Here is a 26905-nt window from a genome sequence, read left to right on the forward strand (position 1 = left end):
GAGGTGACATCACTAAAAGATATCCGCAAATGATGAGCTCGCTCATCTCCACGAGGCTGAGCAGACATTTTCTGGAGGAGAAGGGTTAGGGGAGTATTGCAGGGAAGACCTCAGTCACCCTCTTGACTATCTTTTCACTTCCACAACCTGATGCTATTTTTTTCCCTCCAACGTTATCAGTATCAGTTGGAGGTAACATCACTAAAAGATATCCGCGAATAATAATCTCGCTAATCTCCGCTAGCCTGAGCAGACATCTGCTGGAGGAGAGAGGGATGATGGGTTAGAGTATGGGATGGGGTAGCATTTAGCATCAGTTGGAAGTGACATGACTAAAAGAAATCCGACAACGGCAAACTAGCTCATCTCCCTTAGATGAGCAGACATCTTCTGGAGGATAGGGAGGTTTGGGGAGCCTTGCAGGGAAGACCACTGTCAACCTCTTGACTACCCTTTCACACCCAACACATAATACTATTTTTTTTTTCCATCCAAACAATTTCGGACATCCGCAATGGCGAGATCGTTCATCTCATTGGTTATCAGTTTGAGGTGACATCACTAAAAGATATCTACAAATGGGTAGCTCGCTCATCTTCCTTTGGATGAATTCGAGCCACAGAGATAAAGTTTGTACCATAATGTCACAAAGTAAGATAAACGCACATCAACATCAATCCACCAGCATGCGAAAACATGTCTGTGAGTCACCTGCGCGAAAGTTTCATTTGGAAGGAACGGTCAGGGTAAAGGGTCAGGTAAACAGTACTATAAAGTAAAACAATCGAGTCGAGTGTCATTTCAGTTACTGCAATTCGTTCGTCCAGTGCAGCTATCGTATTGTGTTGTGTTGTGGTGTTTAGGTCCAGTAAAGTAAAATAATGAGTGAACCACAAAAGTCTTTGAAATTATCTTTCTTCAGGAAAATAGTGTAAACTAAATATTGTGAAATATTTTTAGGTAATTACAAGTTTCGATTTTTTTTTTCATTGTAAGTAATATTTCAGCAAAATAAATTAAACATTTGTAAAACTTAAATGAACAAAGATGTGTGTTGCTGTTGTGTTTTTCAACAGTGAAATTTTTACTCAGTTATTCAGTTTAGAATTTGATAATTAAATCCATAAGTTTATACCTTAATGCAATTCTGTTTAATTATTGTAAAAAATCACTAATGTGAAATTAATGCAAGGACCATGGGAAACCTGATATCCTGTAATTAAGTATTTAGAAATTTGTCTAATGCTGCCTATTGACATTTTTTTTTTTTTTGAGTTATCTGTAAACATTTCGTTCGCATACTCGAAAATCCTACCTGTTAGAATTTGGTGATTTTACAGAGAGAAAGCAGATAATTTTACCCAAAACATAACTTAAACTCTTAAAGTTTAATATAGAAAAAAGGTTTATACTCTCCAGATAACACAAATACAAATTTTACCTTTCCCAACACAAAGTAAGATAAAAATTTGGTTATTTTACAGAGTGCAGATATTTTAACTCATCACGTTACCAAACTCTTAAAAAAGCTTGATGTAAAAAAGAAAAGAAGGTACATTTTTCTTTTCTTTTAAGATATTTGTACATGATAAAAGTTTAAAAACATATCACTGCCAGTCGAAACGTTTTTTTTTCTTTTTTCAAAACTTGACAACACATATTTGTAGTTTGGTGAATAAAGTACAAATGAACTGAAAAGTGACAATTTTGTTACTACATCTGTAGATACCTTCACCAGACTAGAAAAACAATCGTACCAAATTCAAACAATACGACTGTTAGAATTTGGTTATTTACAGAGAGACAACTGATATTTTAGTCTATCACGTTACTTAAACTCTAAAAAGGTTTATTGTAGAAAATAAAAATGATATCGTAGCATGCAGATAACAAATGAATCAACATGTATATATCAAATAATAATCGCCTTTGGAAGAGAAAAATCAAAATCATTAACAAACTTAATACCCATACCCGTTCTTCATTTAAATGATACCAAATGATGAAAACAAAATGGGTATGAATTTCCAAACTTTGAAAAGCTGATGAATTTCTTGCTTGCTGTGATCATAAATAGTTATTTGAATGTAAACATTTTATTTTTCTTGCGAGTCGAAACTTATTTCAAAACTTTACCACCCGTACATTCTAGTAATGGGGGAATTAAAAACAGAGACCATACCAAATAACGGATTTGTAGTTTTGTGAATAAAGTAAAAATGAAGTGATAAGTGACAATTTGTTACTACATCTGAAGTAGATACCTTCACCAGACTAGAAAAAACAGTCGTACCAAATTCTAACAATACGACTGTTAGAATTTGATTATTTTACAGAGACAAACAGCTGATATTTTAGCCAATCACGTTACTTAAACTCAAAAAACGTTTGTTGTAGAAAATAAAAAGGTATCGTAATGTGCAGATAATAAGGAATCAGCATGAATGTACCAAAAAAAAATAAAAAATTACAGCCATTGGAAGAGAAAAATCAATCACATTAACAAACAAACTTTATAGCCAGAACCGTTCTTCATTTAAATGATACCAAATGATGAAAACAATATGGGTAGGAATTTAAAACTTTGAAAAGGTGATGAATTTCTTGTTTGGTGTGATTCCAAAATAGTTATTTGAAGGTAAACTTTTTTTTTTTTCTTTACAATTTTCTTTCTTTCTTTCTGAGCTAATATTTATTTGAAATAAGAATACATAATTATTTATTTGTGTTGGAAAGAATATCTAATATAATAATTGTGTTAAAATATATAAATATCCCTACTGTGAAAAAAAAAAAAAAAAACAGTCGGACTGAGAGGACAACAGTCAAAATACAAATTTAAGTAAGACCACAACATTTTTTTTTTTTCTCCTTGTAAAATTTAATGCCACAAACTAACTAGATTTTTGTTATTTTATTTTATTTTATTTTTTTTTTTTGACTCAGTGAGTTAAAAGTCTTATTTGTTCATGCAACCCCTCAAATATATCAAGAAACTGTCAACTCTTGGAAGGGAAAAAAAAAAAAAATCGAGTATTATTTTAATAACCAGAATTTTAGTGCAGAAGATGTCACCTGAAATTACAATACTGCTAGAATTTGGTTATTTTACAGAGCCATTAGATATTTTAAACCAACACGTTACTACACACACACTATTTTTCACCTAGGTACAACAAGTTGGCGACCGGATAAGAGATATATCTTTAAGATACGACTTAGTGAGAAATCTACAGTGTTGGAAAATAAATTCACATTTTATTTATTCGTTAATTCTGCTCAGTTATTCTGTTAGAATATGTAATTAAACTGATTTTTAAAAGTAAAATACAGAAAATAGCCATTCAATTTGAAAAAAAATAAATAAATAATTTCACTTGTCAGAATTCCATACCTTAACAGCACTCGGAATTCGAAACAGGAAATTATACTTACCCTAAACAAAAAGGCGCATAGACTTTCCCACCAAGCTTAGGAAACATAGCATGAGCAACTGTGGGAAGGAATTAAACAGAGAACGAACCAATCGGATAGTAATCTAAATTAAATATTCAACTAAGTCTCATATACTTTATATATTTATTAATTCTGCTCAGTTATTCTGTTAGAATATGACCTATAAAAGTAAAATACAGAAAATAACGAATCAATTGAAAAAAAAAATAATAAAAATTTCACTTGTCTGAATTCCATACTCTAACAGCAATCGGAATTCGAAACCGGAAATAACATTTACCCTAAACAAAACGGCGCATAGACTTTCCCAAGTGGGAAAGAATTAATACAGACAACCAATCGGATACTACTCTAAATTAAAATTAAATGTAAGCATTAATTTACAACACCAATGAATTCCGACGGTAACGAAGAATGAATAATTTTAGGATAAGTGTTATTCAAACATCTTGATACTAAGTCCTTAGTCATATGTAATTATTTGAGAAATATCCAAACTTGAGGAAATGCTACCTTTTGAACAATACGGATGTGACTCATGTCATCACCTTTGAAGAAAACCGCTCGCTGGAGGATATTGCAAATGACGAAACCTCAGCATCTACAGTGTGTAATCAAAAGGACGAAGTAACTAGTTCAGGTTACAGTATTTACAGAAATTTCATTCTTTGTGATTTTTGTGTTTGTGTTGTGTTGTGGATATAAAATTGAACTATTTTGGAATATTCGTATTTAGAAGAGTCATCTGGAAAGCCGTAAGTACTTTTTTAACTTAAACATATCTGATCGCATGTTGTTTGGTAAGCGTAATTCTAATACTGAATAGTATTTTTTTTTTCCATAAGAATAATCATAGGGTATATATAAGAGTATCAACATGGGCACATTAGCGATTTTTATGTCTTGTGTGTATGTGTGTGTGTTTAAGGATAGGTACTTTAAGTATATAATTAATTATTCAGAAAAGCTCGAAACACGAGAGCCATCACGACTTTCTCTAAGAATTCCCACACTTTAACAGGAAAGAAATACCCAAAATGTATTGGAAAATTAGTACAATCATCTATAGAAGAAAAAAAAACTGTATGTTTGCGTGACATAGAATATAGTTAAATTAAATTATCATTCCAAACTCAATAACAACAAACATTCACGTCACGAATCCTAATGTTATCTTGATCTTGATCTTGTCAGAAGTGTCCCACCAATCACGAGACGATTACTTAACCACTAAAATCATCCTTCCCATTCAAAACAATAACGTCTCTTATTTACAACTAACAACAAATATTCATGTCACATTTCCTTATCTTATCTTGATCTTGATCTGATTTAAAGTGTCCCACCAATCACGACACGATTTCTTATCCACTAATATCATCGTTTCCATTCAAAACAACAACGTCACTTATTTACAAATAACAAATGACGACATTTATTTATTTACAAATAACAAATGACGTCACGTATCTACATCTGAAAACAACACACACCCACAACACGAATCCTTATCTCTACCATCAGCCATAATTCCATACGCGAACCAAAACACAAGAACTGAAGCCATTCACACACTTGCCCACATGGAAATGCCAAACATTCCAAACTCATGAAGCCACGCACACCGGAAGCATTTGGTTTAAACTGTCCCACCAATCACAACACGAATCCTTATCTCTACCATCACCCATAATGCCATACGCGAACAAAAAAAATCACCCACAATTCCATTCACGAACAAAAAAAATCACCCATAATCCCATACGCGAACCAAAACACAAGAACTGAAGCCATTCACACACTTGCCCACATGGAAATTCCTAACATTCCAAACTCATGACGTCACTCACAATGACGTCAGGAAGCGATCCCCACCGGAAGCATTTGGTCAGAACCTCCAAACTGAAGCCATTGACACATATACCCTCAGGGAAAAGCCACGCCCACCGGAAGCATTTGGTCAGAAGAGCCTCCCCTACTACTGATGTATCCATACTGATTGTCTAGTTCAATGGAAACATTGTTATAGAATGTGAGCAGCTTGCTAAAATATGCCCTTCCCTTAGTAAACCCATGTTGCTCATTGGAAAATAGAGATTCATCGTGAACCCATTTCTGAATGCGGGCCCGGACCAGTTTTTCCAAAATCTTCACCACCACTCCTGAGATACTAATTGGTCTATAGTAGGATACATCGTCTTTCCACCACCCTTGTGCAATGGAATTACCATACATTCCTTCAATTTCTGTGGAATCGTCCCTGTTCTGAAACTCATTAAACATCCTGGTCAAAGGAATTGCCAGTTCAGCTGAACACCCTTTTGACACACGTGCTGATATTCCACCAGTCCTCATTGCTGAATTATTATTCAATTTGTGCAATAGCTCTAAATCCTCAGCCTCACACACCAGCCTTTCTTCATCTAGTGAAGAGGTAACAGTGAGCTCAATATTTCGTTCACCAGGTTGATAGCTTTTAACAAAATGGACACTCATTTATTGAACAACCTTTTCTGCATCTGTAACCCTCACGCAACTTGAATTTATAAGAGTTATTCTTTCATATTCATTCTTTCCTTTACTTGCGGCATATCGATGGAATTCTTGTGGGTTGTCTTTAGCAAACAGAGCCAGTTTCGTTTCATACTCAGACTTTGCTTTCCGTGCAACAGTTGTGACTATATTAGCCTGCTGCTTATAACGTTCATAACGGACGTCATCCCTATGTAAATGGTATTCCTCCACAACCTTTTTTCTTACGAATCTCTTGCTTAATAAGATTACACATCCATTTGACGACTACTCTATTTATTCTTCGAACTCTCAGGACACATTCTGATATCGCTTCATTTAAATGTTTTTCATTCATTGTTTAAATGCTTCCCATACACTGTCAACATCATTTCCATCCAACAACTGATCCCATTCACTGAACTCAGTATACTCCTCAGCTGGTCATAATTTCCTGCTTTGTAGTTTAGCATATTATTATAAGTTAATTAACAACAAGCAATTTATTTATAAAATGAAACCTTAATTTCTAATAATGTCCTCAATTTTCCGTTATTCTCTGCTTTCTCGACGTCTTATAACATTGACTGCACCCAAGGATATCTCAGTGAAAGTACTTTGTACCCTGCCTTCATCATTTAAAATATGTTTTCTCGTTTCTTTAGGCTGTGAGCCCAGCTTCGACACCTTTAGGTGCCTCAGTGGACAGTGCATCGAGAGAAGGACAGTCTGCAATGGAGACTACGACTGCAGGGACTACAGTGACGAAGACAGCTGCTATTGTAAGTATTAAGATGGGGTTAACACGTACCGTTTCATATTTTTATGATAAATCGCACGCCTCAAGAGTTGCGTAGGAATTTGCAGATATTTTTTTTTATTAGTTGTGGTCAAGATTTTCGTTGTGGCCTTTATTTTTTAAAAGGAAACTCGGTGTTGTTTATCAAGAATGAAAACTTTATTTTCTTTTTTTTTGTTATTTTCTTTTATGCATTTTCCCATTTGTGTTTTCATTCATATTTCAGCAAACTGCATCCATATTTCATTGAATTTTTAAATGATAACATTGTAGTTGATGTTGTCAGAAAAATTAGAAGTGAATAACATTCGATTTTTATTATTTATTTTTTCAGCTTGCTCTTCACCTACGTTCCGATGTGATAACAAACGCTGCATTGCAAATGAGCGCACGTGCAACGCTGTGAATGACTGCGGAGACAACTCGGATGAGAAATACTGCAGTAAGTGTGAAAATGCTTTTGATGTCTGTGAGTTATTTCAGAACGCGTCTTGTATGGGGCTGTCAATGAGCATGTTGACAGCAACTCATTTTTTAGCATCCCTGAAAATTATTATTATTTTTTTTGCTTTTTTTCCCCCCAAAATTTCGTTTTCTGTGTCATCCTCCCCTCCCAATTGCGATGTGGTACACAATTTAAAGATTATCGGGAATGATGAATCTGTAAAGTAGAAAAACCGTCTTGTGTAGAATCAGGATCGGAACGATTAATGTTGGCCTTAGCACAGGAGATAACGGCGGCACTCCTTGTCTAGTTAAAAGTGCCTAATTCTAGTCTCAAACACAAGGAATCTTCAAATGAAAATGAGTTATCCGATGTCATGCGGAGGAAGGGTCATTTCCTCGAACTGACGATTTTCGTTCTACTGAATAAAAAAAAATGGCAATGGAACACAAAGAACAAAGGAGAGGACAAACAAAATACGAATGACATCAGTTCTGCTGGTTTTATTTGCCATTATTCGGAATTTTTTCCAAACATACTTATCAACATCATCATCATCATCATCATCATCATTGGTTCTAACAGGCAAAAAATCGCCCACGACCTTCCAAGCATCACTGGATTTCGTAACCATAACCCCAGGATAATGCGGTTAGCCCTGTGACTGTAAGTATTCTTTTGTCTGTAAATTGTGTGTCTTCTTCTGGCCTGTTTGCATAGTTTCGGGATGAAAACCTAATTTCCCAGAAGGGAATAAACCCTGCCTCTTCCGAATAAGTCCTGTTAATTCGCTTCTGGCCTTGCTACTCATTAGAAGGAGAGGAATTTGCAAAATGGTATTCTCCAGCTGCTCCAAGATCTTTCTAAAACGTTTCGATCAGATTAATTATTTGAGCGGAAATAACAGATTTCCACAAACATGCACTGGATTAAGAGGTTTGGATTTCTGTTATGCGTTTAACACTCTTGGAAGAGATTCTTCCTAAATTTTAAAGGGATGACGAGAAGTAAATGAAAACGAATGCACATGCTTTTGCAATAGCTTCACATTATTATTATTATTATTATTATTATTATTATTATTATTATTATTATTATTATTATTATTATTATTATTATTATTATTATTATTATTATTCCGTCATAACATGCAAACTGGCAGACCATTATTTCACAGCATTACAGTTACACACTGAACCAGAACCCATAAAGCACACTGAGACTACAAAACAGTATTATAGCATTCTAAACGAAACTCTGGTAAACGACGAAATCACAAACACAGACTGGACCCAGATAGCATCTTTAGAGTCTGCTGAAGTTGTATATAATAATCTTAAACTTGCATTTAAAATATATATATAACAAAGCATTAATAAAAATAAAAATACGCTCCCAAACAAAACAGAATCCATGGATGACAGACAACATATTAACAGACATACAAAGAAAAGATGCACTATAGAAACAACTTAAGAAGTCGCTTTAAAAGCTGAATACAAAAGAAAACGGAATCTCTTAACAACACAGATTAGAAAGGCAAAAAGAAACTATTACAGCAACAAATTAACAACAGCCCAGAACGACATGAAGGAAACCTGGCACTGATTAATGGAATGTTGGACAATATACACAGAACCACTGTCTCAGAATCAATAAAACACAGCTTTCCTTGTGACTCCAATTCCCATTAACAGTTAACAAACAAATTTAATCAACACTTCGCGAACTCTGTCCAAAAACTACAAGAAACAACCTTTCCTCGCAAAAAGTAATATTCTCCACAAGGTCTACGAGCAACCCAGTCGATGTGGTTCCCTACAGTAACAAAAGAAGAACTATCTCTGACAGTTCAACAAATTAACCCTAACAAAGAAACAGGGGTTAATGGAATCAGACCATAAGACATCAAGAAACACTCAACCAACCTATGTCCAGTTATACAAAAACTGTTAAATAAAATCTTCGAAACGGGACACATACCTGAAACACTGAAGACTGCATTAATCACACGCATACACAAAACACAATATGAAGAAAGGAACAGCAACATTTCTGTAAGATTTCAGAGAACTAATAAACGCTGCATTGGATAAAAACAGTATAAGATTAGTCGTATTTACTGACCTAACAAAAGCATTTGACACACTAACACACAAAACTTTGTTAACCAAACTAACGCATATCGGAATCGGAGGTCATCTACTCCAGTGGTTTAAAACATATGTAACAAACATTCGATTTGCTGCGCTCTTGTAAACAATAGTTATCTTCTCTATTTAATAAACACATTTTATTTATTTATATATCTATATCTATCTATCTATATATTATATATATATATTACTTTAACTTAATATTCTTTTTGTATTTTCTTTTCTTATTGTTCTACCTTAAGTATATTTTTTTTCGTCTGGGATCTCTAGATATTTATTTGATTATCTGCGCCTCTGAAATTCCCCTATAGGCAAAAGAAAGTTTTTATACCCTAGTAGAGCAAATAATCACTACTATCCTATTTCTGCCAAGGTTTAGCAGTCATGACAAAATTTACTCTTAAATCACTGCTAATCATTTGGGTTTCCGCTATCAGGTCCGAATACTGTTTTTGGGATTAGAGCATTGCATGAGATTGAATCGGGCAACTATTTTTTATCAAAAATAACAACAAGTTTAATTTCTGGTCATATAATTATACATATCACATGAAATCGCAACATTCATTTATGAAAGGTAATTCTTAGTCTTTCTCAATCACTCAACTTGGTTTCTAGTATAATCTTTCACACTTAGTTAGACTTTCTATTCAACTATCAGGAAGTTATATACAAAACATGAATTCTTTAGGTGCGCTTGACATTCCTAATTTAGTATTTGTCAAAATAAAACATGCATGTATACAAATATATCTCTGAGAATCTCATTCCTTTCAAGTACTTCATCATAATCTAGGCAAAAATATTTATACAATCCACCTAATTGAATTTCAAACATTCCAATGGTATGATATCAGAACCTACTCTATCATAAAATTAAATCACATATAATCAATCAAAGAAAGTTCAACAGCTCAATATTTTCTTCCAGGGAAATTAACTTCAGAGGGGTTTCTCTCATACGTTCCGTGTTTCGGAATTCTCCTCGAAGCGATACGGGGTACCGATGAATAGTCGTGGCAGCTGGCCGGATATAGGATAGATTTTTCCGGCGTCTTGAACTGCCCGGCGAAGGATCTCTGCATATGGTTCGGTCGTGTGCTTACTCGACTTCAGGACCAATACGGCAAGATTTCTCCTTAACTTATCGCTTCCGGATATCTTTGGCTGTGAGTAGAACGACTATCAGTGGACGGGTCTCTCCATCTACCACACTGGAACTTACGGCACCTCGGGTACTCGATCTCTCGTGGATGGATCACTCAGGATGAAGAAAAGGAAGCCCTCATCTCCGAACCAAACCTTTTCAACACCAGAGACCCTGCTCCTTCGATTAAGTTTTTGGGGAACCTAACGTCCTGTGCGAGTCTTGTGAGTAGTTTTGAGAACCCTGGATAATGTTTCTCGAATATTCGCCGACAATTTTACTTTCTCCCTTTACTGCCTTAATCCTGCCTACAGGCCTTTCCTTTTTGATTCGCGCGGCGCCCTCCCAATTTGACCTTGATTGTTACCTGCAACGGGACTTGCAAACAATTTTCAAAGGACATGCTGAATTCGGACGATGCTCTTGGTTTCAATACTTCTACATCCCTTCTTAACCAATGAGCAAGTTAATTCCCTTACGGCTTATTTTGCTCTTTATACAAATAGCTTTACATAGATGGTTAAAATATACATTTCTCCAAGGAAATTTTGGTGAACTCCTACTGTAAAAAGTCGATGTTTTAGATAATTTATTTGGCAACATCGAATTTCTACACATACATGAAAACAGGAAACACATCACACGTATAGGAACAGTGTACAGCAAAGGAGCTGCGCTATCTCTCATTCAATTTAACATATACACACATGCCATGAGCCATTTTTCCTTAAAAAGTAAAATCTTCCAGTATGCAGACGACACGGCCATAGTATCCATTCACAACAACTCAAATATCGCTTACACAAATATGCAACACGACATCAATCAAATCACTAACTCGTTAACTGAAAATAGCATATATATAAACCCTGAAAAATCAAAGCTAATGATATTCAAAACCCCGCCAAACTCTGCCCATAGAAACAAAATATCTCACCATCCACCATTCACCCACCTATACACAAAGCGCAGAAGCTAAAACCACAACCCTCACACAGGTGAAAACAGTATGCTATCTGGGACTTCACTTCGATGCGGATCAAAGTGGGAATAGCCATATAAACTAGCTACATACCAAGCTTAGGTTATAGCAAGCAAACTATACAACTTAAAAGGCATAGCCCTGACACACATAAAAATACTAATATATAAAGCATTAAATGAAAACATTTTAAGATACACAATAACATCTCATACATTCTGCACAGACTACAGACTTAACAGGTTACAATAGTTGCAAGATAAAATGGTAAAACAGATATTCTGGAAACAACCCACACTTATGCATGCAGCATGGACAAAACAAAATATTTAAGGTGAAACACTTATGCCACTACACAGTCATGCTAAAAGATTACTACCGCCCAACTTATAGAGTAACCAGAACAACATATCAGATAACAAGACCACAGCCAACAAACTATATAATATATAAGTACAACAATCACTACGGCAAAGCCACCCGAAACTTCTACGTACCTGACAAGATAAACAAACTGCCGTTCGATAATAGAAACCTAGGGACATGCAGAGAGCTGAAACAGGCGCTGTATAAATATTATAGCGAGAATGAAAATTAGAGAAATTCCTGTTTCTCTCTCTCTCTCTCTCACCCACCCACCCACCCACCCACACACACACACAAAACCCATGACAAACCCTTCTCAAAGAAAGACCACTACAAGGACACAAACAAATACACCACATCCAAATCCAACCCTACTTGTAAAAAAAAAAAAAGTTGAACTGTGTAACAGCAGTTGAATCCTTCCAAGCGCGTGCGAACAAGCAGTAAAATCAACACCTGACTTGCGACCAGTATAGAAACATAACCACGAAACCACCACCATCTATTATCTTCCTCAAATAAGCTCTGCAAAGCTTCCAGGAAGAAATGAGAAATGCCTCCCAAACATTATTATTATATTAATTATTTACAAAAAATCTGTATAATCATATTAGACCATGCGTTTTAAACGTACAATACACAGGCAAAGAGTGTTATTAAAATTCTTAACTGAAATCCGATGTAAAAATTTTTCTAAAATTAAAATCAAGATAACTATTGTATATCTTGTATATATATATATATATATATATATGTAAATATGTTAGCATTGAACAAAAATATTATTCATTTAAAAAAATAATAATAATTATTATTATTTAAAAATATTATTAACTCGCAATTCTATTATGCACAATTGTAAAGTATTATAAATATTATAATATATATATATATATATATATATATATATATATATATATATATAAACGTGTATATACAAGTATTATTGTATCTATGTATGTAATTTATCTGAGATATAATAAAATGTTTAAAAATATTATTTTTATTATTATTATTATTTGTGTGTTTTTGTATTTCTTATTAAATAAACATCTAAGCAATCTGCTTTTCTTAATGGTCTTACTTGAATATTTTTCCTTGTTTGTTATATATCACTTTAAGTTTCCTTTTTTGAAATTTTAAAAGTTTATTTCTTCTTACATTTGCTTCTGAAGAGAATTCTTCGCCTCTGGATGCTCATCTTATTTATTTTGTTCATTTACAGTTATGAAACCCCATGTGAAAGCAGTGAACTGGCTACTCAACCAACGTCGCTTGAGTTGGGGATGGGGAAAAGAGACCCCTCGAGCAGTCGTTGCACTCTACCTTGCAAGCAAAGAAAGCCTTCTGAATAACGACACTCTGATTGAAGTACTGGGGGAGTTCCTGGAAGTTGAAATTGCTGTGGCCTTGGCAAAGTACGAAGTGTTTTTTTCTCTGTTATTCTTAAGATAATTCGATTCATTCGTGGCTTTCTGCATATTAAACTCCTACGAATAGAACTGCTGGAATGTATTGCGAATGCAGTGACACGACGAGTGCACACCATAACCAAGATTTCAATCTTTGATTTTTTCTTACTGAATGGCTTACTTACATAACGAAGTAATAAAAATAAAACATTGCTGCAGCACTGCTCACAAAATCACAGTGCCATTTACACTTATTCAGTTTCATTTTATCGTTTTCTGCATCACAGAAAGAAATAATTTAATCTGAGATTTAGTCCCACTTCCAAACATTATTTATTGGCATTTATTCCTTCAGAGTATAATCAGGGTACAGAGTTATTCTAATTATTCTGTTTTTACATAAAATGTTTTTGATAGTCTAAATTGCAATAATGTATTTCTTCATATAATTAGTGCATGAAATTATTATATACAATTTTCTCTAAAACTGTGCCGGACTCGGTTCACCTTTTCTTTTATTTATTTGTTTTATTTATATATTTTTGATGAATCATTGATGAGAATAACTGCAAAACGTACAACCACTGCGCAAAATATCTTCATCTGTAATGATTAAAGTGTTCTTTGGTGAATTTCTGATTCCCTCAGAGAAGATTCAAGGAAAAATAAGTCATGATATGTGAAGGTGTTTGGAAGTTTATAAAACATTTAAGAATACAGTTTTTTTAATCTACAGAAACAATGGATTTATTATTGACTAAGGCTGAGTACATTGTAAGAATGATAGGGCTGGGGGAATCTTCATTTGGAATTAAAATTGGTGGGAGAAATATTAATAATTTGAGGTATGCAGATGATACCACTTTGCTAGCAGAATGCAAAGAAGATTTGAAGGAGCCTATTATGATAGTTAAAGAAGAAAGTGCTAAATATGGTCTTAAACGTAACCTCAAAAAGACAATCGTTATGGCAACATGTGAACTTAATGATTTTGAAGTAGATGGGGAGAAAATGGAAGCAGTTAACAATTTTGCTCATAGGATCCCGAATTGATAAAGATGGGTATTATACAGAAGAAGTTAGAATATTTAGCAAAATCTTTAAAGATAAAGATATTATCATCACAACAAAAATCAGAATCGTGAGAGCAATGGTGTTCCCTGTGGTGCTGTATGGATGTGAAAGTTGGATCCTGAGAAAAAATGAAAGAAAAAAGATAGATGCATTTGAATTATGGGTTTGTAGACGCTTACCTAAGAATACCATGGACTGCATGGCAAATCAATAAATTAGTAATAGACAGAATAAAGCCAGATTTCTCCCTTGTAGCTATGATCATGAAGCAAAAATTGTCATGCTTCGGACATATTATGCTAGCAAATGACAGTCTGGAGAAGATGATGATGTTGATGGAAACAGGCGAAGAGGAAGACCAAGAATTAGATGGGTGGATGGAGTTAGAGAAGCAACTGGAATGCGCTTGGAAATTCTGACAGACATGGTCACGGACAGATGTGAATGGAGCGTGTATGTTCGTCGGATCACCAGAAGTCGAAAACGACTCGATGGAACATAGCACAGCACATAGCACAGGGCTGAAGAATATCAAGATGACTTCTAAATGGCTATAGGTTATATCGGACAGTGTATGCAGCGTTGCCTTTAAATATTCGGCTAGTGCAGCTTTGAGCCAATTTAGCAGCACTGCTTCTTGTAATTAGAATAAGCCAAAAACCAAACAATAAATAAACCAAAACTGCCCTTGGCTATTCTGTTATTCCGTTTACTTATTAAAACCCCCCAACCGGCCCCGACGTCTATAGACGTACAGATAAATCTGGATACGAAGCTCTAATACACATTGAACAACACGGATAAGAAGTGCAATTTAACTCCAGTTCCAATTCATGTTGTTGCATCCAGATAACCTGCATAATAATTGAAGAACATGTAGGTAAGAAAATGCATTCGTTCTTCTCACATAACTAGCTTTCACAATAATTTTGTTTTTCAGCATATTAAAATCTTACATAAATGAACAATCAAATCTTTGAATTGAAAACTACCCAGCTATCATTAAAATGAGATTAAAAAATGTTAAAGAAAATTTTCACAGGAATTCCCCAAGATTACATTTTCAGTTATGTGTTAAACAGTATCATGCCGCAGGTTTCATATGCAAGTGATTATATTTCTAGTTCATTCCTTTCCAGGAAACACGATGTTCCACTGATCCCCGTGCAGCTAGCCCAGTACATCCGAGCCCTCTTAGCCACTTGCCGAAATCCCCGCAACTTCCATGGATTCAATTTTGTAGACTATTTGAAGAATTCCTCCAAGAACAATACTTCGGTCTTCACGATGCCCACGGTGGTCCTCTCTCTTTGTGTTGCTGGCGAAACACCAACTTCAGTGCAGACTGATGTCCTTCTCGAAGCATTGCAATTGGATAACCATCCCTCCTACACTGGTAATATCACATTTCATTTATTGTGAAACTATAATCGTTTCAAAATCCTCCACTTACAAAATGTAACGAAATAAACGAAAATGTTATGAGAAAATAATAAGCTTAAAAACGCAACTGGAAATAAAGAGCTGCTTCCTTTACTGTTTTCTTAATTTAAAGTCAATGGTTTGTCGTATGAAGCAGAAATATTCCTCTTTCTATTTTCTTAGAAAAATATAACTATTACATAATATATTTATAATAGACTTATTATTAATAAGGACAGTGGTGGAAACATTATTACAACCTGCATAGTAGCGTGTTGCATCTCCTTTGGCCGAGATAAGTTTGCAGCTGTCCTGAAATTTGTTCCGTTGGACCATGGAAGGTGCCAGAAGTATTCTGAACCAACTAAACAGGATAATATCCCGGAGGTCAGGGGCCGAGCGAAGGAGTGACATCTACCAGCAATTGTTGCATTCTTCATGATCCCACAAACGTTTAATGGGATTTATATCTGAATAATCCAACGGTCAGCTCAGTAAGACGGAGTGATTTCCTATACTGTTCAAGCCATGCTCACACAATATGAGTCCTTAATGCACAGGGGATTGGAAGAGTCCAGATATATCAGTCCACGTTGTCGCCATGTAGGGAAACTTCATCAAAACAAACTCCCGGTAAGAATTTGAGATGGATGTGTGTTTCTTGGAGATGAGAGGATCCAGTGATGCCCACGAGACAATCACGAAACCAGGATTCATCCAGTTCCCGCCAATCGTGCAGTGGCTGGCCAGAAACAGGATGATAGTCCTCACACATTGCTGTGCAATCCAGTACTCGGGGTGGAGTGATAATAGCGGTTCTTTGTTGTTTCTGTACGTTTTCATATTCTGGTAACTATTAAATCGATTAAACTATTTCCTCCAGTATTGAATGAAAATATCATAAAAGAAAAGAATTTTTGTCATTAAGATAGTATACCGACTTAGATATAAGACGAAAATCAAACTCTCGTTACATGCACTCCTTATATGAGAATATTGCAACGTTATGAACATCGCAGAATTGTTTCTGAATATCACTACCGCAATTCAGACGAATCTGCTTTTGGTAGTTTTGTATTTTTGTATTTTTCGAGTTCAAAGAAGGGGTCACATGGTAGCACGTTACAAGATAAAAGGCAAAAGGCAGCAGTAAGTGAGTTTTGTTCGAAGGAAGCTCGTTTCGTGAAAGAATAAAGTTTCGAATTTGGATCTCTTGTGATGCCGAATGACGTTATGTAGGTGATTTAACGCAAAAAATTATTTTTGGAAAGCTTGAAGAAATATTATTGAATTACTGATATTGCAAGAGAGTTTGTAATCTCACATATCGTTGTATCCAGGCTCTGGACAACGTTTCAAACCAATTGAATTTGAACTAGACGTTTGCTACGATGTCGCCTTCGCTTCACCACAGAACGTAAAGACAGATTTTTGGTTGAAACTCGAAAGCATAATCGACGAAGCACGGTAGGTCAGCTTGCAAGTTGGATACATTCAAGCACAACTGCGCGAATATCTCGACAAACTGTGGCAAGACGTCCGAAAAAAATAGGCCTGTACGCATGCGGCACTAGTTTCCATCACTTTATCCACACCTCCTCGAAGAGGCACCATTTCAGTGTTATATTGATAACAATTAGACAAGACACCAATGGGCTAATGTACTCTTAACTGATGAGAGTTGTTTTAGTCTTTCCTCAGATTCTAGACGACACTTCATCTATTGTGAAAGTGGTACTGCTTATCACCGCGAGAATGCTTTTTTGAAAGGGATAGATACGGGTGTGCTGGGGTTATGGCATGGGGAGGCATGCTTCATGAACGCAACGAGGTGCAGGTGCTGTAAAAAGGGACGATGACTAGCGAACGATATTGCAACTCAGATCTTTAATGTCATGTCCGTTTGCTCCGATGACACTTCCACACCACATCGTACATTAGTAGTGGAGATCCTGGAGACCGAGGACATTAATGGAATCGAGTGGCCAGCATGCTCCCAAATCTTAACTTCACAAAGCAGATTTGGGAAACCATCGTACTGCTGCCCGAAATTCGACTTCAGAAACAATCCTTGCTCTGAAGGAGGAGTGGGTCAGTTTGTCTCAGATAAAAATACGCATTCTGAGTCAATAATGCTTCTTTTCGTTATCCAAACATGTAGAGTGGGTGTGATATATCTCGACTACTAGAAGGAAAGAAGTCATTCTTCAATTTTACTTGTGGTCTAGAAGCATATTCCAGAGAATTCGCTACCTTACAAGTCTTGAAAAAGGAGCAAGATGAACAAAATTGTTTAAGCTTTCAGAAGATAAATTCATATGCGCTGTCACTGACTTTCCATAAAATATAAAACATCGTGGAATTATAGGAAAATGACACCGCCACTTTTGTCCTTTTGTTTAAAAGTAGTTCAATAATTATAAACACCTCATATCGAAAACAATTTGTAAAATGTGTCCTAAAAATGTTTAATATGCATGCATTCCCAAAATGTGATTGCATAATTATTTGTCTTAGACGTGAAGATCTTGTCTTTGATGTCACTGGTGTGCATAGCTGACAGAGAAGAAATCACCAAAAGCATAAAGGATGTCAAATATTCCAGCACACACTCGACGTCAGAATCTGGTTTTTCAACGAATCACTCTCGAGAGATTAGTTTAGAAGATGTAGTGCTGAGATCTCTTCCATGGCTGAGAAATTTGCAGCTTCCAGATGGAGGGTTTGGAGATGTGTACACTACTGCCTTGGCAATGCAGGTAAGTACATTTTGTTGGACTCCTCCTCCTCCTCAGAATCTCTATTCTGCATATACATTAATTGATATATTGCTGAACGATATTACATATTGGACGATTATATTTTATTTTAAACAAGAGTTGAGGCATATTAATTATAAAGTAACTGTGCATGCGATTGACTCATCGATGCCATCTAGGGCAATTAGGACAGCTAATCATTGCAGTGATAACACAAGTGTCTAAAGTATGATCTCAACTGTCTGTTTCTCCACTCCTCTTTTATTTGTCAGACCCTGTTTGCAGTGGGTGATGAAGGTTTACACTGGAATGTGCGATCAGCAGCATCGTATCTTTTTGCCCGTCAGCAAAGCGATGGTTCTTTTGGAACACGTCTGGCCACCTATATCGCGCTTCCAATCCTTAGAAGGTCCACCCTCCTGGACCTCAAAGTAATCAACTGTTCCAAGTTCGCCAACAAAACTAGTAAGTTTAAATCCACTTTCGAAACTATTATGAAGATTTATTTCCTGTTCGATTCTTTAATGGTGTAGGATCAGATTAAGAGCAGATGATCCTAAACAACTAATGCCATTACAATTATTTACTCTTGCAGGTAAAGAAATGCTGGAAGATCTACAGAACAAGTTAGGACCCAAGGTTCATGTGGAATACATCATTAGATTTGGGGATTATGCTGACCATTCCTATAATATCATCCTTCGTGTTGCCACTGATACGTTATTCTTCGATGTGATGAAAGCTGCTGCAAAACTGGATTCTAAATTTAGGTACGAAGATCACATTGTTTTAGAAGAGAGAATGGAACGAGTATAGTAGCGAATTTGTTCGCATGTGAAAGGCTTCTGTAGCCCTGTGGAAATGACTTTTCATTCATAGCGCTAAGCTTACAGAAGAAATGTCATTCTAATTTCTAATCGCATCACTAGCTAGAGGGATATTTTCTAACCCTTTCTTCAATTGATTCCCCAGCTATTCTATCTCTGGCATGGACAAGCAGCTGTTTCATAAGATAAAATGAAGTAAATGGACTATATCACCTAAATTATTTCAGTCAATAATATACATCGTTAGGGTTGGGTAAAACGAGATTGCAAAACTTTTCCTCTTCTCTCTATCAGATACCGTTCAGATTAGTGATAATCTTGGATCAGTTATTGCTGATTGGCTATATTGGAGTTTGATTTTCCCCTTCATTCTCTAAAAGTTAGAGAATGAGGGACAAAACGTGTTGGAAGTTGGAAGAGAAGGCGTTTGCTAATTTGTTTCTTTCTATATTATTATTTATTTCATTTTCATTTATTTTGGGCATTTATTGATGTAACTTGAGTGATATTTAGGGAATACCTTTCTTAGTATAAACTACTATGGCTGACACAACATGTCATACTATAACTGAACCCAATTTATTAACGTAAATTATTTCAGACAATAATATACTTCATCAGAGTTGGGGAGGACGAGATTGCGAAACGTTTTCTATTCTTTGTACTGCATGCTGGTTTCATTGAAATCTTCAACAGAATTTATAATTTCAATATCTAAATTAAAATAAATAAATAAAAATGGTCTATAATTGGAAGGGAAATATTTCTTTACAATGATGCCATAGATCAGTCTTTCTTAGATAATTTACAAGACATAATGCTGCAAGAAAAATGGGAATTACTGTACACACACACACACACACACACACACACACACACACACACACACACACACACACACACACACACACACACACACACACACACACACACACACACACACACACACACACACACACACACACTAGTAAGAATTTATTTTTCTTATTTTCAGTTTCGAATACAGAAACACTGAAAAAGGTCCTTACATCAGCACCATGGCTGGAATTCCTAATGATCCTGAGCATGGATACGCTTGGCTGCTTTACAGAAAGCAAAGAAATTCATCGTTGGAACATTGCAAGGAAGGTGAGTGAATGAATTCTCCTAATTTAGCTACTTTCAAGTAGCAAACTGTTTAAATAATACCGAAATGAATTTGCACCTGTTCCAATGAGAACTCAGAAATAATTCAGGACATATAAAAGCGAAAAAATTTAACTAAGAGAGGAGAGAGCGTCGGAATTTTACATATATATATATACTCAGATCTCTTTTTATGGATAATTTTTATGCGGTTTTTAAAAATGTATGTACCATTGTACATAACGAACAGCTTGTTGCAGCAAATTCTGCCTGTAACGTGAAAGTAGTGAGTGCCATGAAGCTTAATTTTGCATGTGAGTAAGTGTTTGTCGTTTATTAATCATATGTCTAAATTTTGCTAATTTCTATTGTGCAGATTTAATTTGGCCCAATAGAGAAAAAAAAGTACCAAAGAAAAGCAATTTCTTTGAAAATGAAAATTGCTATTTTAGGTCGCTTAGCAAAAGTTAGCCAAAATTATTGAAGGTGGTGGATATTATCCCGATCAAGAGTTTAACGCTGCCAAAACAGGATTTTTTTGGAAGAAAATGCCTATTCGAACTTCCATACCAATTTCGACCATTACATAACCTTTTGAGTAGAGACTCATGAGACATAATATTATTGTGTATCTAGTCTGTTTCCAGCCAATCAGACCGCATGGTTGCTAGGAATCTGGGCAGCGGTGGAGGTATTCTGGTATGAGGATTCAAAACCAAGAAGTCTTCCTTCGTCTGGTCAAACGCCATGTGTGCAAACGCCACATCCACTGAGCTACACAGATCTTTATTTATATAGACATATATGTTATATATATAACAATCTACCTATCTATATCTATATCTATATCTATCTATCCGTATGACTTACAGCACTCTGCAACCCAACAACATCATGGAGCAGGAGTTAGCTTAGGTGTACATCATAGATCTCCCTACAAAGAAAAAGTGATTGGAGATATACCAGGATATGCCTTGTATGCTCACATAATAGCACCCAACCATAATACCCTACATGTGTTCAACATCTATATACCACAGCAAGATGCTCTGCCATCACAAATCCTGGATTTCGTTCAAAACCATCTTTCTAGTATAGACCAAGAACATGTCATAATAGCGGTAGATTTTAATTGCACTCTTGACCAAGCAAAAAACAGATTTCAGTGTGCTGAACATCGTAGCCAATGAATAAACAAACTTCAAACACTGGTAAACGATAATGAACTCATCGACGTCTTTCGGCATCAACATCCTGATAAGAAATCCTACACATGGAGGTCAGCAATCACATCGACAAATAGGCCACTCTACCAAGCACGACTCGACGGATACTACATTTCCAAACACATCTTGCCCCTAGTTAGAAACATATCACACATCCCTTCCTACATTTCCGATCATTGCTTCGTCAAGCTGCAACTTTCATTATCTTTGGAAGTATCCAAATCAGGAAGTGCCTATTGGATCTTCAACAATACTCTCCTGAAAAGATCCAGCTTATATAATAAACACTCAGGCTTCAATAACCAACCTCACTCAATCGAAAGTGGATACAGAACCAATGAAAACATGGTGGCCCCACCTAAAATCACGAATAAAATCTTTTACGCAGATCTACAGTCACCAGAAAAATCAACAGAAGAACATTAGAATCCGACAACTTGAAGAACAGCTCAAGTATCTCCCAGAAAAAAGCCCCCTGAGCATCATTCTTCCTTCCAAGCCATACAAAGACAGGCAGAATTATCGGCAAAACGTACCATACTTAAATCGCGGCATACACAAATAAATCTTTCAGACGCCACACCAAAATATTTTTTTTCTCTTGGAAAAAAAATGCCAGGCAGCAAATTCCATCTCTGCTATCAGATTTCAAGATGACAGCATCACAGAAGATCCAAGTAAAATCACCTCTGAAATCCTACAATAGTACAAGAATGCATACAGCACTGAAGGAACATCCCATCATGCCATTCACGAAATACTGAAAGAAACAAAAAAAAATCTCTGCAACAGATCGGAACCACTTAGAAAAGAAAATCACGCTAGATGAACTGAAAACCGCATGCACATCTTTGCCAAAGAACAAATCTCCTGGCCTTGATGGTCTCACGTCAGAGTTTTTCCAAGTCTTCTGGAATCAACTCGGACCACTTCTCCTCGAAACACTGCAAGAAGCCTACATCAATGGCCTCCCACAATCCGGCACGATCTCAGTAGCACGATTGATACCAAATAAGGGAGACCACATGGATATCCGAAACTGGCGTCCAATCTCCCTAATTAATACCGACTGCGAAATAATTTCCAAAGTTATAGCAAACCGAATAAAGCCAACACTATCTGAAGTTATTGGCCAACATCAAACGTACTCTGTCCCAGAAAGATGAATACATGATAACCTCCATTTAATAATAGATCTCATCCACATCGCAAACAGCCAACATGAAAACCTAGCACTCGTCAGCCTTGATCAGGAGAAGGCTTTCGACAGGGTAGAGCGCTAGTACCTTTATGAAGTTCTAAAGGCATTTGACTATGGTCCTCTCATCATTGAAACAGTGCAAATGCTTTACAGAGATGCACACCTCTGTTTAAAAATCAACAACAGGCTCACTCGCACTTTATCATACTCTCGAGGGATCAAGCAAGGATGTCCCCTCTCTGCTCAATTATTTATACACACTGGCCATAGAACCGTTCTTAAAAAGAGTACACGACCCCATCATCTCCAAAACGAACCGACATAATAGAGCCACATCAAAAAATTACCCTATCAGCATATGCCGATGACGTCACTGTAATAGTTCGAAATGAAAAAGAAATGACAGTAACCGAGGAAGCACACAGACTATATGCGCAAGCCTCAGGGGCCCAATTAAATTCTGCAAAAACCACGGGCTTGTGGTCAGGCAGACGGAAGTCTAGAAATGATTCTCGGATCGAATGTACCTGGGCAAGCGAAGGACAAAGATACTTAGGTGTGCAACTTTGCAACACCAAAATATATAACTCACTGAACTGGAGACAGCTGCACAACCGTTTTAAACAGGTGCTAGTAAATGGAACAGCGTTCGTTCCAATATCTTCACTTAGAGGAAGAGTACTAATAGTTAACCAGATGGCTGCGAGTGTCTTATGGCATACCCTCAAAGTACTCACACCTCCTGAAGAATTTCTCTGCCACATTCAAAAGGAAATCAAACGTTTCCTCTGGAACAAAACTCACTGGACAACATACCCTCAACTCTGCAAGCCACTCAGCAAGGGAGGTCAAGGCCTGATTTCCTCGAAAACAAGATTAGATCCTTCAGGATAATCCTCCTCCTAAAGACACTTCAATGCAATCACACTTATGTACCCACCTTCAATTACATCACGAAAGCATCCACCAGAGGACTTACACTTTTCACAATCCTCCGAATGGCCAGTCCTGCACCATCTCCTCCTAAACTACCTAATTTTTACAAAGATGCTCTACAGCGATGGAAAAACACAGGACTTCATCACACACTCACAGGATCAACAGAGTCAGCTGTACTTACAGAACCACTATTTTCGAACAGAAACATCACAAATCTCACAACGGGCCAGCCATTTCTTTTCCCTACATGGAACTGGGCAGGAATAAGAGTCATAGGAGACCTCCTAACCCACAAAGTGGAAAGCATTCACAAGCCTACCAATGAAGAACCCCAAACTAAAAAGCAATATCAACAGCTGCAAGCCTCCATTATAAAAGCCTATCCAGATATCGCTACACCTCAGGAAATCCGTATTCCTTCTAGAAACTGCTCGGGGCCAATATTTCAACTGGTACAATCGGAAGCCTCACTTCCAATTCTTCCCTCCAACTACAAGAAAATATACCACTTCTTCATGTCAGTGTCCCCATCCTCGCCCTTCTTATATTCATCCTTAACCCTCTCATCTACAAGGCTGCATATACCACACAGATTTCAGTGGGATCTATCATTTAAATCAAAATGTGCCAAACCAGATTCCGAAATACAGTGGACACTATGGCATAACATCTTGCCAACTCCTTCAAAGTTCTACAAATTTAAGCTAAGAGAAACGGATCTGTGTCCATTCTGTGACGTTTCTGGTACCTTGGAACACACATATCTGACTTGCTCTGCAAACAAAGTGATAATCACCTATGCCCTGAATACCACCTCTAGCACCTGTAACTACACACACAGCCAAGAAGACTACTGGAATTTAGTCCACACAGAAGAAAACAGACACAGAACATGCAATTTCATCTTCATCTGCGCTAAGGCCGTCATCTACAGCTTTTACCTAAAACAGACAAGAAGTAACCAGCACCCATCCATCACTGAAACTGCACAAACCCTCATGCACATCCTCCGTCGGAAACTAAAAAGCAGGCTTCTATTGGAACTTGAGCACTTCAAAGAAACAAGAACTATCGCGAAATTCCTAGAGGAGTGGAATCCAACTGGTACCCTCTTCTGGATTGACGTCGACAATGTGCTTCATCTGAATAACTCAGACTGAAACTGAACTGTTAATTTTGAATATTCATTTATTGCATTCTCTCTTGTACACCCGAAAGGAAAATGTTTTCTTTCTCTGTAAATATATACTTATAATATGTAAATAGTCCTTGTTGCCAAAAAAAAAAAAAAAAAAAAAAAATATATATATATATATATATATATATATAGGTCGAATATAAGAAGGGCGAGGATGGGGACACTGACATGAGGAAGTGGTGTATTATTTTCTTGTAGTTGGAGGGAAGAATTGGAAGTGAGGCTTCCGATTGTACCAGATGAAATATTGGCCCCGAGCAGTTTCTAGAAGGAATACGGATTTCCTGAGGTGTAGCGATATCTGGATAGGCTTTTATAATGGAGGCTTTCAGCTGTTGATATTGATTTTTAGTTTGGGGTTCTTCATTGGTAGGCTTGTGAATGCTTTCCACTTTAGGGTGTGGGTTAGGAGGTCTCCTATGACTCTTATTCCCGCCCAGTTCCATGTAGGGAAAAGAAAAGGTTGGCCCGTTTTGAGACTTGTGATGTTTCTGTTCGAAATTAGTGGTTCTGTAAGTACAGCTGACTCTGTTGATCCTGTGAGTGTGTGATGAAGTTCTGTGTTTTTCCATCGCTGTAATGCATCTTTGTAAAAATTAGGTAGTTTAGGAGGAGATGGTGCAAGACTGGCCATTCGACGGATTGTGGAAAGTGTAAGTCCTCTGGTGGATGATTTCGTGATATAATCGAAGGTGGTTACATAAGTGTGATCGCATTGAAGTGTCTTTAGGAGGAGGATTATCCTGAAGGATCTAATCTTGTTTTCAAGGGAAATCAGGCCTTGACTCCCTTGCTGAGCGGCTTGCAGAGTTGAGGGTATGTTATACAGTGAGTTTTGTTCCAGAGGAAACGTTTGATTTCCTTTTGAATGTGGTACAGAAATTCTTCAGGAGGTGTGAATACTTTGAGAGTATGCCATAAGACACTCGCAGCCATCTGGTTGACTATTAGTACGCTTCCTCTAAGTGAAGACATGGAACGAATGCTGTTCCATTTACCTAGCACCTGTTTAAAACGATTGTGCAGCAGTCTCCAGTTCAGTGTGTTATATATTTTGGTGTTGCCAAGGTGCACACCTAAGTATCTTTGTCCTTCGCTTCACCAGGTACATTCGATCGGAGAATCATTTCTAGACTTCCATCTGCCTGACCACAAGCCCGTGGTTTTTGCAGAATTTAATTTGACCCCTGAGGGTTGCATATAATCTTTGTGCTTCCTCGGTTACTGTCATTTCTTTTTCATTTCGTACTATTATAGTGACGTCATCGGCATATGCATAAGGTAATTTTTTGATGTAGCTCTATTATTCTGGTTCATTTGGAGATGATGGTGTCGTGTACTCTTTTTAAGAACGGTTCTATGGCCAGTGTGTATAATTGACCGGAGAGGGGACATCCTTGTTTGATCCCTCGAGAGTATGACAAAGTGCGAGTGAGCCTGTTGTTGATTTCTAAACAGAAGTGTGCATCTCTGTAAAGCAATTGCACTGTTTGAATGATGAGAGGACCATAGCCAAATGCCTTTAGAACTTCATAAAGGTATTCGTGCTCTACCCTGTCGAAAGCCTTCAAGGCTGACGAGAGCTAGATCTTCATGTTGGCTGTTTGCGATGTGGATGAGATCTCTTATTAAATGAAGGTTATCATGTATTGATCTTTCTGGGACAGAGTACGTTTGATGTTGGCCAATAACTTCAGATAGTGTTGGCTTTATTCGGTTTGCTATAACTTTGGAAATTATTTCGCAGTCGGTATTAATTAGGGAGATTGGACGCCAGTTTCGGATATCCGTGTGGTCTCCCTTCTTTGGTATCAATCGTGCTACAGAGGTCGTGCCGGATTGTGGGAGGCCATTAATGTA

The 26905-nt window shown here is 36.7% G+C and overlaps 1 protein-coding gene across 1 annotated transcript in view; it reads left to right on the forward strand.

Moving 5' to 3' along the window:
- Nucleotides 1–26905, forward strand: part of LOC150102083 (uncharacterized protein CG3556-like) — a 54055-nt gene that overhangs the window by 13657 nt on the left and 13493 nt on the right. The window contains exons 2-9 of the mRNA XM_090400682.1: nt 6633–6749; nt 7101–7208; nt 13088–13280; nt 15488–15744; nt 18288–18529; nt 18802–18994; nt 19125–19299; nt 20351–20484. Coding sequence (XP_090256808.1) covers nt 6633–6749; nt 7101–7208; nt 13088–13280; nt 15488–15744; nt 18288–18529; nt 18802–18994; nt 19125–19299; nt 20351–20484 — 1419 coding nt within the window. The remainder of the gene's footprint in view (nt 1–6632; nt 6750–7100; nt 7209–13087; nt 13281–15487; nt 15745–18287; nt 18530–18801; nt 18995–19124; nt 19300–20350; nt 20485–26905) is intronic.

Source organism: Typopeltis vanoorti, chromosome 11 (assembly GCF_054136105.1).
Source record: "Typopeltis vanoorti isolate ZY-2024b chromosome 11, IOZ_Tvanoo_1.0, whole genome shotgun sequence".
Lineage (NCBI taxonomy): Eukaryota > Metazoa > Arthropoda > Arachnida > Uropygi > Thelyphonidae > Typopeltis > Typopeltis vanoorti.